Source organism: Colias eurytheme, chromosome 11, assembly GCF_061535395.1.
Source record: "Colias eurytheme isolate Ceu_HAF_F1 chromosome 11, ilColEury1 Martin Lab GWU primary, whole genome shotgun sequence".
Taxonomy (NCBI): domain Eukaryota; kingdom Metazoa; phylum Arthropoda; class Insecta; order Lepidoptera; family Pieridae; genus Colias; species Colias eurytheme.
This window is the reverse complement of record NC_142990.1, coordinates 5,122,246-5,137,473: the sequence shown is the minus strand read 5'-3', so window position 1 is coordinate 5,137,473 and position 15,228 is coordinate 5,122,246. Positions and strand designations below refer to the sequence as shown.

The window sequence follows — 15,228 nt, the reverse complement described above, 5'->3', positions numbered from 1 at the left end:
CTGATTTTAAGCACGTCATTATATTTTACATCACCATGTTATCAGCATAATTTCTATAATATTCCAATCATTGGACAAGTCACTATTACTATGTATACTCAGTAGTGTACTACTCATGTAAAATCAAAGCCTTTGGTAACTGTCAAGAAACGATTAAACGTTAAGACAATTTATAAATTGTTGTCGTTCTTATGTTGTCTCTTTAGCAGTATTATTTTATTTATTTTCGACTTTCAAATCAATGTGTTTGACAACTATGTTTTTTTTAATAGAGACTTATAAAAAATGATTAATTTACTAATCAATCCTTTTTTATTTTTAATATTATCATTGGACAAACATAGCTCTCCTATTAGGTTCAAGACCATAATCCATCATATTGACCGAGGAAGAGTTGATGGATAGCACATGTAATATTTACAATTTTACTAGCAAAACAATGTGGAAAAAAGTTCCAATAAAAATTGCTATTCTTACGGGGATTTGTCACCATAGAGGTGAAATAAAATAAAGCCTATTTGATCTCTATCTACATGTAAAATTCCATTCAAATCGGATTATCTGCATTACCGTGAAAGCATCAGCTGTCAGATACACGGATATTTGTTTCGATGACTCGTTTGATCGCCAATTTGAAAAAAAATAAGTAGTATAAAATAAAAATGGAATAAATATTTAAGACTTGAAATTTTAGTCATTCCGCAAATCTGGCTTCTTGGATTCTAAGCGCAGTAGCTGCAAAAATATCTGAAAAGCACTGTTTAAATAGCATAAGAGGTAAACAGACGCACATTTTCATCCATACGTCGTGCACAGAATGTTTGTGTACGTCGGCAATTTAATCGCCACGTCTGGTTTGATCTCTCGGGAGCATTCGAGTCAATGCCACCTAATGTCACAATGCATAAAGAAGTCTATTGAAGATTCGTGCTGACGGTACACAATGTGCTATTTTCTTTGTCTTCCCTGTTATACTTCCCAGAACATGTCACGTTAGGAGACATATCGTTCCGCGAATGCTTTCGTTTTTCCTTTTAATTCCTGTTAGCTAATAAAATTTTGCAGATGCTCTTCCCGGAGTATTACCGCTTTGAACGGACCATTCATATTACACATTCATTTAGTTTAGAGTCGTTTAGAAAATAATTTATAAAAACGTCCTCGTTTTATATTATTAAACCGACATAGGCTGGTATGGTATTATAGAAGCACGCACATTCATTATAAATGTAATATTAATAATTTTAAAACCTCTTTAGTCTTATGTATTATTCTCGTTAAAATTCTCTTAATAATAAAAACCAGTATCATTTCTAAGAGGCTTCCACGTATCCATTTTAAGCAAGATTCGCAAGTTTAAAAACATATCCGACTCTTGTTAGAATCATGAAATCGGTTTTGGCTTCATTCCAAGTATATTAAAGTGCTATTACAAAATTGATTTTCATGTTGTATGAGATATCATTTTAAAACCATAAATCGAATTTTTTGCTATTTATTAAGAAATAATTTTTAACAATGAGTAAATTGAGTGATCCTGTGTATATAAAATAAAATATTTTAGTTTGCCCAGACTCTCTAGCTAAAAGATGGATATGCATATTTACCAAATAATATATAGATGATAGTAGTTATCAAATTATATTTTGTGTACCTATGAAATACGCCAAGTCTAATAATTTTATTATGTATATTGTTGTGAATGGTTTAGATCTGGTAATCTGTAGGTACTGAAAGTAACCATGTCTACCTCAAACACAGCTCTATATTCAATTGATTATTATTTTCTATTATAAAAATAATAATAAATAAAAATAATAAAGGCGTAGGGATGTGACGACCCCATCGCCCTCGGATGGCATATCTACAATAGATATCCCAGCCGTGCAGTCAGTCACCCCGCAGGGCACCTTGTGGCGAGGTGTCGGGGAGTAGCGACCCCGCGGGAACCGAGCGCTCCCGGGGGAGGTCCCTGTCTTCACCTCCGGACTGTCCCAGTGGCAGTTCGGAGTGAACAATGACGAGGTTCAGGATCCCCCACCTCTGGCTTGCCTTTGTTGGCCGTCCAGAGTGGAGCCGCCAGAGCTATATGCTCGGGGGTGGAAGTGTCTAATGGCGTAATAGCGGGGAAACCCGCTACGGGCCCGAGGGCCCGCGATGGTGAAACCGGTGCCGCACCTCTCTACACCCCTAGCCGTTCAGCTGATGTTGCCCCCTTGTTGCCATTATCGGTAAACTTTTTGGGAGCCCATCGACCGAACTGGCGAGTCACCGTCTGCCATATTTTTCAATTTTTAATATTGAAAAGGCAGACGTCCATAGTCCCCATAGACCCAACCTACCGATCCACCGAACACCTCCTTTCCATAGCCTAGATTCGTAATTCCCATATTTTGCAATAGTCCTACATTGGCCGCGGACTGCCCAGGGCTGTATCTCTATAGTGCAGTCATGGGCAGGCTGCGGCTGGTGTCCCAAAACACATTAAAATTCTCTAAAGGGCCTCTGCGTGTTGGACCTGTGTCCCCACGTAAGCCTCCCAAAGGACCGGGTATCTTCCTTCTGGTGATACCCGTGTATTATGGAGAGAAACATAATAAAAATAATAATAAAGGAATGTATTAGGTAACAATTTTTTAAATAAAATAAATGAATAATTACAAAGTAACAATCATTATTTCTCAACAACTTCATTCAAAAGCGTCCAACTTTACATAAAACCACTAAGCCAGTATAAAAGAGAAATAGTCAATTAGCGAACAGTTCATGACCACGTCACTTCTTTGTTTCAAACTTCACAAACAAATGGTTGGACATAGTTCAAAGTGCTACTATCATGGCTTTTAGCCGAGTTCTGACTTACAAGCTTATTCAAACAAACATCGGACAATGTTATTATAGATAGATGGATAAAATCCTTCAGCAGTTTCAGAATTGATTATATGAGATGTTTTGTTAAGGCCAAACTATTATATAGAGTTTTATAATGTATCATGTTAGACAAGGAAATAAGAATAAAATGTACTGATAATCTATAGGATTTAAGTAATTTCAGAGAAATAATCTATCAATAATTTTGACACTCATAAAAATTTAATTCAAATAAACAGAGAAGAATATTGAAAATTTAATATCACCTGAATAGTAATAAAATCACTATAATGCAGTAAATACAGGTCATTCGGAATATATTTTCCGCTTACACGAGCAAAAGTGTTCTAAATTACGTTAGCCGCGTTTGCTTGAATCTCCCAACTAAAACAGGACTTTCCTCAAGTTTATCACAGCAAATATCAAAAGAAAACACTTTAATGTTGTCTGAACGTGCATCGCGTTACGTAACAAGTAAACGTAACAAAAGATAAACGATGTTACAAATCTCTAAGGGTGTGCTTAAATTGTTACGTCTTTAATGTAAACAAAAAGTTTTTGAGAATTCTACTAAGTATACTATCTTAGGAGCCTGGGTAATAACCTAGACATACATACATTATATGTTACATACATTAATAAATATAAATATAATATGTAATATAAATACACGATTTATTTATTAATTCTTTCAAAACATAATATCAATAAATGCTAAAAAAACAAAATTTTTAATCATCATATTTTAATAATATACTAATTATTAAAAAATGTTTGTTTAGTAAAGTAAGTTAAGTAATTTTCATTTATGTCCTATGGCCTGAGAAAATAAGGAAACTCATTACTTTGGAAAGCAAAGAGCATTAACAAAGAATTATTATTTGTAGCAATTATGTCAATTACGTGAGGGCCCAGAAAGAAAAACTTTAGGAATGTGTACGTTACAGTTCGTTCATTTAACTTTCTTTGTTCGGTTTCATAGAATAGGACGATATATAAAGACAAAATATAAGTTCATGCATGCTGTTAAACTTCTTCGTGAATTTAGTAACTCAGCACGTAGAGTTGAAAGTTTAAATTCATAATAAGGAGCACACTAAAGAAAATTATTCTATAGAAATGAAACTTATGTTTTATATTATTTATTTAAAATTACTGTTATAATTTATCATTTAAAAATATTAGGTATCTAAGATAGGTTTATTTAGGCTTTATTATCAGAGCAAAATAATAAAAAAACATTGAGTAAATAATTATTATTTTAAATAAAAAAAGAAAAATATTTTCTTAACGTTCGTCTTGGGTCGTGGGTGTAATAAAATAGTGATTGAATAAAAATAATAAGAAAAAGATGTCGGCTCATACCTACGCAGTACAAAACCTACACAGTTCTAAGAAAATTTCAAGTATTTTATGGATTCTCATTAAATTGAAGTTATTTTGAAGATATTATTTATGCATGAAATGTCTCAGTAGTCTGAAGAACATAACATTTATTAGTATTTGTGGTAAATCAAAAATTTTATAACGTTATTGAGAACCTATGTTTAGTAGATTTACCTACATAGATTATTTTTTATAAAGATGTGTGTATTTAGGAAACTTAAATTTTGGATTCTTTCTTTATTAAATCTACTACAAATAATAGTAGTAGTAGTAATATCCCCTATCATATAGGTATTATATATCATATAGGTATCTAACATAAGAGGGAGCTTTCATAAAAACGTAGGTATGCTTTTATGCATAGTATAAAGATAGGTACTGTTTTGAATTTTTTATTTAGAATTCATTATGCATTATTTTACAAAACGTGTAGGTATGCTTTTTCTATACCTTATCACTAACAATAATATTTCTATGCCGAATTATCACAACTGAAGAAAATAAATACTTCTTGAATATATTAGAGCGCCATCTACGTAAAAATACAAACTTTAAAATCATTGCTCATGAGGGCAATATTCGCTTTTCCTATAGCATTAGCAGGAATTAAACTATGAATTTGCTTGTTTCATGCTAATACCAATAGATAGAGCTAAAACCGAATAACATGCTTTCTATATATTCAATATTTAGGTTGTTACTTTGAATTAATATTAGGGACTGCAAGCAGGAGCCAATCAGAAAACAAAAATATTATAAACATTTAAAGTTTCTGACTTTGTGTATATTATATTTCGTGAATATGTTTTTTATTTAATATTAAAGACAATAATCCTATAGGCTATCCTATTCTACTAATATTATAAATGCGAAAGTTTGTGAGGATGGATGTATGTGTATTGTGTAGATATGTATGTTTTCTTTCACGCAAATACTACTGAACCGATAACAATTAAATTAAACACAGGGTGTCGCGCTATTTGTTTTCTAATTATAAAAGAATTTTTTTTTATCTAAAGCTGTTGAGATGTCCTTTGAACGAAGCATGAATATTTATCAAAATATTCTCATCAAGATCACTTTATGAGTAAAATTTGTCCTTTAAAACATGTTAGTTGTTTTGGATATAAAATTAACGATCAATAAAGTGCGTATGGGTCGGCTAGGCGGTGGTTCTTAATACTGTTGATAATAATATGTAGGTAGATATCTCATTTAAATATGATAATTTATTCTGTGCAATTTTCATCAGCATATTTTTAAAATGTTATTGGTAGGTAAACTTCTCTAAAAATAATATTTTATTTTCCTGAAACAATCTTATGTGAATAAGGTGTTTATAAAATTTAAAGTTCGGTTTAAAGAACTTTATTTATCTCATAAAATAAACAAGAACAATACAATGATCTTTTACACATATGAGAAATAACAATTTTGCAGTTAGTATAACACAATCAGCTATCGAAATTAGTTAAGTATGAGTTTATTTTAATTTGTGACTAAAAATAAACTTAATCATATGAGAATAAAAGAAAAATAAAACGCAGTTTGTATACGTTTATTATTCATAAACCTTTTACACGTGTGTATCTTTTAAATAATTCCTTTATTAACGCACAACAAATATAATAACATTTATTTATTTAATACATCTAATTGATTAATTTTTTTGATGCTTCCCATTCCAAAGCTTTTTAAAATTATACACTTAAGAAACAAAGAATATGACTATTAATATTATGTTTATTTTAACATTTATAATAAGATATAGCAATATCTGTTTGTAGATGAGACAGATTAGTTTTAAACGTATTACCAAACATTATTTGCAAGACAGTATTCTTGAAGAAATAAAAACAATCTATGATAGCATACACTTTGAATCCAATGACAAGTTTTATAGGTACTTGATTAGACAATTTAGTTGCATACAAATAGGTTATCTAAAAGAAATACCCAATGAAGTATAATTCCACTCTACGTAAATAACATAAGTTTTCAATAGAGGACCTTTCCTAAATTCTCCACTACGATATGCCAATATACCCCTCATACAATCACACACTACGAATCCTTACAACACTTTCCAATTAACAACTTTCCAAATTCCAATCCTAGTAATTGTCCACTAATTAAAGTTAAAATAATATTTAATATAAGTATAATTCAAACTATGTTCTACGAACAGATTCAAATACAACTTCAATTGTCATATAAATACTTATTATTTGTTCAATATTTTGGAACATTTCAGGCATAACATGTCAAAATATATTTTCTGGTTAATTTTTTATGCTTATTTTTCAGTAGGTAACGTTTATACATATATTATACTATGGCCTTTCTTCTATGTCATTATTTTGAAATGTTACCTTGTACTTTTTGATCATTTACTTTGTCCTGTATATTTTTGTCTCATTAGATCTTATTAACAGCAGTTAATACGATCAGAAAAGCTTCCAATAATTTCCATGCTACAGTACAAATTTTCCATTCGTTTCAAATTAATTGAATACATAAAAATTGACATACTTTATACTTCAGTAGTCTGTCACATATAATCTGTACTTGTAAATATAAATATAAATAAATAAAGTCGTAGAGCCGATAATATTAGAAATATTTTTTTAGAAATAAAGTTTTGACATGAACAACAAGTGTGGAAAGGTACAAACATCTATGTTATATTACATTCTAAAAGCATTGATTGATCACGATCTAAACACAAAAGTATCCTAAAATTAAATACGTATGAAATACGATGTTGAACTAATATTACACTTAAACATTACACTAAAATTTATGTGCAGAGATTTAACAGAATTTGATATATATTGTATTGTCTATGTCTTCTACAGATAAGTCTAATAATAGTAATAATAAATGTGCTTAAACACATTAAAATACACCCGAAATTGTGAGATGTAAGTAATTAGCGGTTTAAAAGTCATACTTACGTCACATTATATGATAATACGACTGCGATCCAATAAAGCCTATATTATTACTTCACAGAGCTTTACATAGCACAGGTAACAAGAATACAAACATATTTAGTACGTAGATATAATACTATACAATTACATTTTTATACACTGAGAACATATTTACACCACATAGTTATTATATGAAACATGAACTAGGGACTTGGGAATGATGACTTGCCTTTTTTCTTTCAAAATGCAAAACGTTTTTAGGCAATATGTCGATGAATTTATAAAGAAATGAATTTATTTATAAAGCAATTAAAATAATGGAATGCATAGCTTTAGTCCATTTAAATGCACACATAGATTATAAATTATTTCTAAAAATATTTTGCGCCTTTAAAAAGCCTATTACATAGTGAAAAAGCAAATGAATTTGACTTTGGTCCGATTTCCACAAGTCTTCCTCGCCTATTGCACATGCACTTATGATTCTCTCTTTTCGCAAAATCAATACAGTATTCGTCATTAGCTTACATTTATCTCGTTGTAAACCTCAATCATTAACCAATTTTAACTAAATACAAACACCAAAAGCAATAATTGCGGTTAATATATTTAACAGCTTGCGCAAACTTTCGTTACATTGAAAACTTCGAATACAGTTATCATAAAAGATAATATATTAACAACTACAGAAGAGTCAGATCCCTACTCCAGCTCGAAATATATAGAGGCTACTTAACACCTAAGCTAATACATATTTTTCCATTATTGTTACTCAACCTTTAACAAACTATGCTTTCTCCTCCACATATTCATTTTAAACGCGAATCACGTAAAGTACGCAAGATTAAAATTAATTTATTATCAAAGAATAGTTCATCACGTAGAATTACTCATTACTAGGAACTACGGATAAAAAAGAAATAGTTTTATAAAAATAAACCTTGAAGATACTGGATAAATTAAATGAATAAAAACTCTACATTTCTGTAACGATACAGCGGTTTGTTTCAGTAATTGGTTTTAAAGAGAAATTTAAATAATACTTTGGGTCAATTCCAGTATTTTCAAGGCAGGAATAAGTATTTTTTTATGTCATTAACAGTTGCAGTTAGGGTTGCTGTTTCCTTGCGGCTGCTCTGTGAGTTTCTGCCCGCGAGCTCCGCCGGCGACCATGGCTGGCTCTGAATCGAGACTTTCTGACATCTTGTCGCAAATGATGTCGACTAGTTTCTCGAATACAGCCTGAAAACAATCATTTTGATAAACTTTTACACATTGAACATGCTAGTGTATATTTTTGATGTTGGCAATATTATGTGAATCTTTAAATGGTCAATGGATATTTAGATCTTAATAAATGGTAAAATATCAACGACCAATAAGCTAATATCGAGCATTACTATGATTAAAAAAATGACAATTTACATTCTAATTACGTAGTAGATATTTATATTCTTGTTAGGGTCCCAAGACACAAGTATTTCACTTAGTTTGGGACCCCCTGTCGTACATTAATTGTGAAACATAAATGGACAAATAAATTTATTTTATTTCATTTCATTTCAATTGCCAATCCGAACTTGTGATTTCACATCATTGATTGTCATATTTATTTATTTATTGATTTTATTTATGGAACACCCAACAATAAATACATATTAATATAATTAAGTACATTTTTAAAACCTTCATAAGAATGCTCTATAATATCTAGTTTGGGAATCAGACTTATGGTAACCTATTAAAAACTCGAATTTCTATTACCCGAATCTTAAAACCCCGAAAACGGTTGTTAGAACTTTTAAAAGACAGATGTAATGAATGACAAATTTTTAAAATTCCTTTTTTAACTTCCCAGATGAATCAATTTCCAGATGCACCAAAAACAGATTTTTAAAAAGTATTTTTTTGTTTCCCGTATTCTCATAATACAGATCTTATTATACCAGATTCTCAGAATACTTTTTTTTGTTTCCCATCGTACCATTTTCCAAATAAACTATTGCCAAATTTTCATAATCTTTTTATTTGGTTCCCATATAATCGTATAACAGATAAACTATTGCCAGATTTTCATAATCTTTTTATTTGATTTCCATACAATCGTGATTATACCTTTACTATCGACTGAAAATAAACATTGTCAGTAAGTAAATTTATTGTTTTACTTGTCCATTACAGACCGGTTTTAGTGTCAAAGTCGACTCAGTAGGTTAGGTTTGAACTACGACCCCCACGCTAGAACTGACTCGCTATTGTTTTACTTGCCTATTACAGAAAGGTTTAAGTATCAAATTCGACTCAGTAGGTTAGGTTAGGTTTGAACTGTGACCCCCTACGCACGAGCCGAGCGAGCGAAGCGAGCGTGCCGCGGCAGCGGCCGGCGAGTGCCAGAACCGACTCGCTATTGTTTTGCTTGCCCATTACAGAAAGGTTAAAGTGTTAAAATCTATTCAGAAGGTTAGGTTAGGTTCGTGCTGCGTCCCCCTGGAAGGATTTCGTTTTGCTGGATATCGTTTATTTGAATTTCAAAAATCTGGACATTGTTTGTCTGGATATCAATTAACTGTATTTCAAAAATTTGTGTTTTAAAAATCTGGCTTTCGTGCATATGGATTACGGTCATCTGGATTTTGTGCATTTAGATTTCGTATGTCTGGAACTCATTCGTCTGGATTGTAAAACGTCGTACAAATAAATAAATGGGCAAATGAAATTCGGAGTTGCGATTATATGGCAAACAAAACTTCGAAATTTTAAAATTCCGGGTTATGAAAAAATGTCCAAACGTTTTCTGGATTATGATATTCGGAATATTAAAATTTGAGATTAAGATAGGTAGGTAACCCAGACTTATAACAATAGATTTAAAAAAAGCGCGACGTCTAAAGTCGACTCACTAGACAGATTTCTCTATTGAAATTATAACTCTTACCTTAACATTAATGTTCTCCTTAGCGCTGGTCTCGAAGAACTGAACACCGAGCTGTTCAGCGAGCTGCCGACCGCGCTCCTGGCTGATCACGCGTTCCTCTTCCATGTCACACTTGTTTCCAACCAGAATCACTTGAGCGTTGTCCCAGGAGTAGGTCTCAATCTGCGTGACCCTGAAAATTTTGTTTATTTATCATCTCTGTATGACATTTACTTATAAGATAAATAATTGAATAGTCTAGATTAAAAAGGAAAATAAAATACATAAAGAGGAGCTGATAAAAGTTTTAAATACCATTGTGATAAATTTATATAATGGAAAATAAAAAGTATGTAGGCCTTTCCGCATCGTTAACTCGTGTAAGAAAGAAACAGTAAGGGAAAGAGATAAGATAAGGATTACAAGTTTTCACTACCAGGTGGAATGCATTTAGAATTTTAATGCGTATTAGCAAAAAAAAAATATTATGATTTTCCTTGGTATATCAATTACCAATCCGCCAATTTGACTGGCAAATATTAAATAGGAATTAATCAGATAATTAGTAAAGCCATTATTCGAACAGCTTTAAAAAAGGGGAAAATATTTGATATGAAACATTCGTCGTCTACGTCTTTTCCTAGTATCGTAGTTTTTTTATATCTTACTGGTATATGCTTACCAGTCTTGAACACTGTTGAAACTCTCTTCGTTGGTGATATCATACATGAGGATGAAGCCCATCGCTCCACGGTAGTATGCCGTCGTGATTGTGCGGTAACGTTCCTGACCCGCTGTATCCTGTAATACAATATTGATAAATGTATCAATAGTGATGGAAGTTTGTATTAAAATTATTTAAGATATAGCGTGAAGTAATCGATTAATTTCAAAATAATTGATAATAACTTTACACAATTGATTTACTAGATATATAGGGAGAGAATACTACTCTATTATGATGTATTTTTGTGTTATTAATTATGTGAGCTATTTTAATGATAGAGAGGAAGGCGTTCTGTGGTATTCATAAAAAGAACTATGAATTATGAACTCGTATTCTATCTAAACTATACAGATATAACAATTCAAAGCATACGTCAATACAGTTAGATAATAGTCTAAATTGAGTAGAGCTAAGCTTTTGTCTCGGTATCTCGGTATTCTAAGAATGTGTAGAGTTTTCAAGCAATTAAAACAGTGAATAGGTTAAGTTAGTTACTAGAAGTACTTAAACAAAAACTAGGTTAACGCACCCATATCTGGAGTTTTACACGTTTGTCGTGGCGGAAGACAGTTTTGACCTTGAAGTCAATGCCTACAGTAGACACGAATGCTGAAGTGAAAGAGTCATCCGCGTAGCGAAACAGAAAACTAAAAATAAAATAAATTTTAATATTATACAAAGCATCATCGTTAGTAAAACAGACTTTTTTATATTTATGACCATTGTATGGAATTTGACTTAGCGTTTTCTTGTTTTACTTGTAAATGAAAATGTTAAGGACTTGAATTCTTTAAGTTTCTCAAAATTTCATCAATCAGAAATCCGATTGTTAAAATTAAAATATGAACAAATGTATGCAAATATAAAATGTTAATAGAACGTATACAAAAAAATACCTAGTTTTTCCCACGGAACTGTTTCCAATGATGAGTAACTTGAACATGTAATCGAAGTTTTGGTCCGCCGCCTCCTTCGGCCATTTGGGGTCGCCTCCGCCAGCCATCTACGAGATTAATACTCTATTAGAAAAACGTCACTCGTCGCTTCATTACAGAAACTTGTTCATTTCCAAACGTTAATTAACAGTCGCTTCTGACTGTCATGTTTTACTGGAAACTCATTATCAACAGGCACGACAACCGCTGTGTTCAAAACAGAATGGAAATGATATGAACATTCACAGCCTTACATCGTTGTAATACAGACCACATATTGAGTGTTTTATGCTCTTCAACAAATATATATGCGTGCATGAGATAAAGAGCATTTTGCTTTGTACAAGTTTTGTATTGTAATAGCTACATCTAAATATTCGCCGATAACAAAATGTTTTGTCATATCCCTCAATAACATTATCGTTCATATCATTTTTGGAGTCAGACGAATTCTGCAGATATTACAAGAATTCCTTCGATTGTTCTGTAGCAGTTATCTAATATTTATGGAAAGTAGTCCAATTTGATTTTTCCTTCTATTATTAAATGCATGACTTATTACGAATTCTAAATTTTGAATTCTAATTTGAAAAAGGTAGGTAGTTATCAATTTATAAAGAATAGAAAAAATAAGAAGAATAGATAGGTAGTTTTTAGTAGGATACATTTTTTATCCTTCCACCATAGAAGGACGCCGTATTTAAGATAATATAGATGTTTTTAAACTGATGTTCTAATGGGTAAAATCCTTATTCCTTAAAAGAAGAATATAGTCATTACTTTACTTCAATTTTCTTAGAGGGTCCACACCCTCTAAGAAAATTAAATACCCAAATGTGCGCGTGACCCATTTACTGTCTTGATTCATACGAAAAAAAATAAGAACGAAACATCAAAACATCATAAGGTGTGGTGAATAGCGTGTACAGCTATATTAAATAAGATGCTGATTTCATGTTATTCATGTTGTGTGAATGTTAATATGAAACAGAATTGAAAGGCGCCACGTCGGCGAATCCTCTCCACAATTTTGAATGCGCCAGCTTCTATCTGCTAAATATTTTATTCGTTGCGCAAATGTTATCATGATTTGACCTACTTTTATCTGATACCCAACCCCGTTTATCAGTGTGTCGTTGATTCTCAAATACCCTTTTAGAATGTTAGCGAAAGTTTAATTAATCCGTGCTCCTTATAATTCTGTAACAGATGTTTATCTAAAACTTAAGTGCGCCTGTGCAATCAAACTAAGCAATAAGATGAAGGTTAAGCGTAGGCGGGTAGATTTTAAGCTTCCTGAATTTGTATGGAATTACGTTCCACGTATTATATAACATCGTAAATAATATTTATCAATTGACAACATAGATGCCGCTGGCAATAACTATTATTTTAGCATTATGTACATACATATTTTCAAAACGTTCTCATTGTTGTATATAATACGATAGACAAATATCTTAAAATTTACAAGTAATCTACTCAAACTTACCTTTCAAATATTCCCACTGGAGAAACGAAGTAAAGCAGCTATGTATGAGCCTTACAGTGATGTCACAGTAGTCGTATTAGCTCTATTCTTACATTCACGTAATGAAAGCAAATACCAACTGTTATCGATTCTTTTTATTTAACAGAAGCTAATAAATATGTACAAAGTATCGCTCTAAGGATAAAACAAACACAATATCAAACAGTACCACTAAGCAAACTTGAGCGTGTAAAATCGATAATTTTCGAATTTTATTTCGTAACTCACTTGAGGACACGTACGTGCTCTCGCTGTATTAAACGTTCTAAGGGATTCAGAATCGAAGGAATTCTTTACCTAATTAATTGTTTAATTTTGGTGAACCCTTCACAAAATTAGTTGCACGAAACAGCTGTTACCTACGTCCTGCTTACTTCTTACTGTGCCATGGGAGTGGGATAGAATTTCAACATGGCGGAAATGCGCGCGCAGGCTTTTCTTATCGTCCAATTTTCATACAGGCATTTTTACCACTAGCTACTGGATTTTACTTTGTAATCCGATAGAAATGAACACTCTCTATTCTTTTTGGTTACTCTTTTGTTTAGCTTGTAGACAAATGAGAAACTTTTATTTTTAAGTAGCTTTTCTTTTGTTAAACACACATTGTTTTTTATAGGATAACCAAGAGCCAATTCGTGTAATTAGTTTTCGTATGATTTCTAAATAAAATGCATTCTAATTTTTCATCATAGAGTTAGAATTCTGTAAATTTCGAATGATTTTGTACGTCTCAAGTAGGTATAGAGTAATAAAAATGTAATGTTGAAATGCAAATACACATAAGAGTGCTATATTGTGAAGGAGACATACCTCAGCTTTGACCTCATCTTGACCTATTTTATAACGGACCTCTTCCAATTACACGTATTTTATATACTTGTAAAAATCTCGCTTTACAAATGAGCGCGGTTTGAGTCATATTTTTTTTTTCAATTTCATACATTTTACATTTTCACTGTACCAAATTTTAATAAAAAGTTCCAGTTTTAGCAGCAAAATGTCGAGTTAAATGTATAAAAATTTATAAGTTTGTCATAATAAGTTGTCTGAATACAGAAATATACTTAATTGAATCTACATTAATAGCAAAAGTAACGTGGTAAAGATTATTCAAATTTTCCTGCAATTTATCGAGTTACGATTAGGAAGCTTCCAGAAGACAGGATACTTAACATGTACATATATTACACTACCACATATTATTTTATTCAACTTTCCTAAAAGGACTTATTTATTTTTATAAATTTTTTGGTGGATTAACTTAGGACTCTACCTACCACTTTATTGCAATTTGTTCGGATTTATTTGTAGCCTGCTTTCACCTTAACTAACATAATAACTATGAATAAGTAACACAATTAAATGAAAGTAGACATTTTTAACTTTCAATTTGTATCTTTATTAATATTTAATTTATTTTATCAGAGCCATCTTTGTTTATACGTAGAATTTATTAGTAAAGGGACTAAGCTTATATGTTGTATTTACAAGTAATTGATTATAGATGGCGCTAATATAAATTACGTAGAATAGCGAATGTGTTGTTTTACGCAACAAACTTATAATAGAGAAAGAACTTATGAAGGAAAATCCTGTGCACAATTATCATAATAAGTCTGTGGTATTATAGAAAGTGTTTTCTTCACTTTCTACTAAATTGCATGTTTTATTCAGAAGCATTTAATGATTGCGCGTATTTTTCGAAACTAATAACATCATTTTACACTATTTTGGCTTCTTCATACAAAATATTATCATTGTGAAAGTCAAGAATTACTTGAATTCCTGAAGGTCTCAGCCGGTCTTCGCCATTGCTTTAAATATACATTTAAAAGGAATAATATTAAAAATAAAACATTTAAATTTTTGTAGAGTCTCTCCGAAATAAGTAATAATAAAATATGCACACTATAATATGTTTTAAT

The 15,228-nt window shown here is 31.3% G+C and overlaps 1 protein-coding gene across 1 annotated transcript; it reads right to left on the bottom strand.

Moving 5' to 3' along the window:
- Window positions 1-5,800: 5,800 nt before the first annotated feature.
- On the bottom strand, window positions 5,801-13,669 carry Rab3 (RAS oncogene family member Rab3). The gene is made up of 6 exons (XM_090107212.1): window positions 13,262-13,669; window positions 11,731-11,837; window positions 11,364-11,481; window positions 10,790-10,908; window positions 10,129-10,300; window positions 5,801-8,435 (listed from the first exon to the last, which is right to left on the bottom strand). The coding sequence occupies exons 2-6, from the start codon at window positions 11,835-11,837 to the stop codon at window positions 8,289-8,291; spliced, it is 663 nt and encodes a 220-aa protein (XP_089963338.1). The 5' UTR covers window positions 13,262-13,669; the 3' UTR covers window positions 5,801-8,288.
- Between the last annotated feature and the right edge of the window lie 1,559 nt (window positions 13,670-15,228).

Coding starts and splice junctions, on each gene's coding strand:
- Rab3 (XM_090107212.1), bottom strand. CDS start 11,837: ATGGCTGGCGGAGGCGACCCCAAATGGCCGAAGGAGGCGGCGGACCAA. Junction 11,482..11,730: donor AGTTCCGTGGGAAAAACTAG/GTATTTTTTTGT, acceptor TTTTATTTTTAG/TTTTCTGTTTCGCTACGCGG. Junction 10,301..10,789: donor TTCAACAGTGTTCAAGACTG/GTAAGCATATAC, acceptor CAAAATTTTCAG/GGTCACGCAGATTGAGACCT.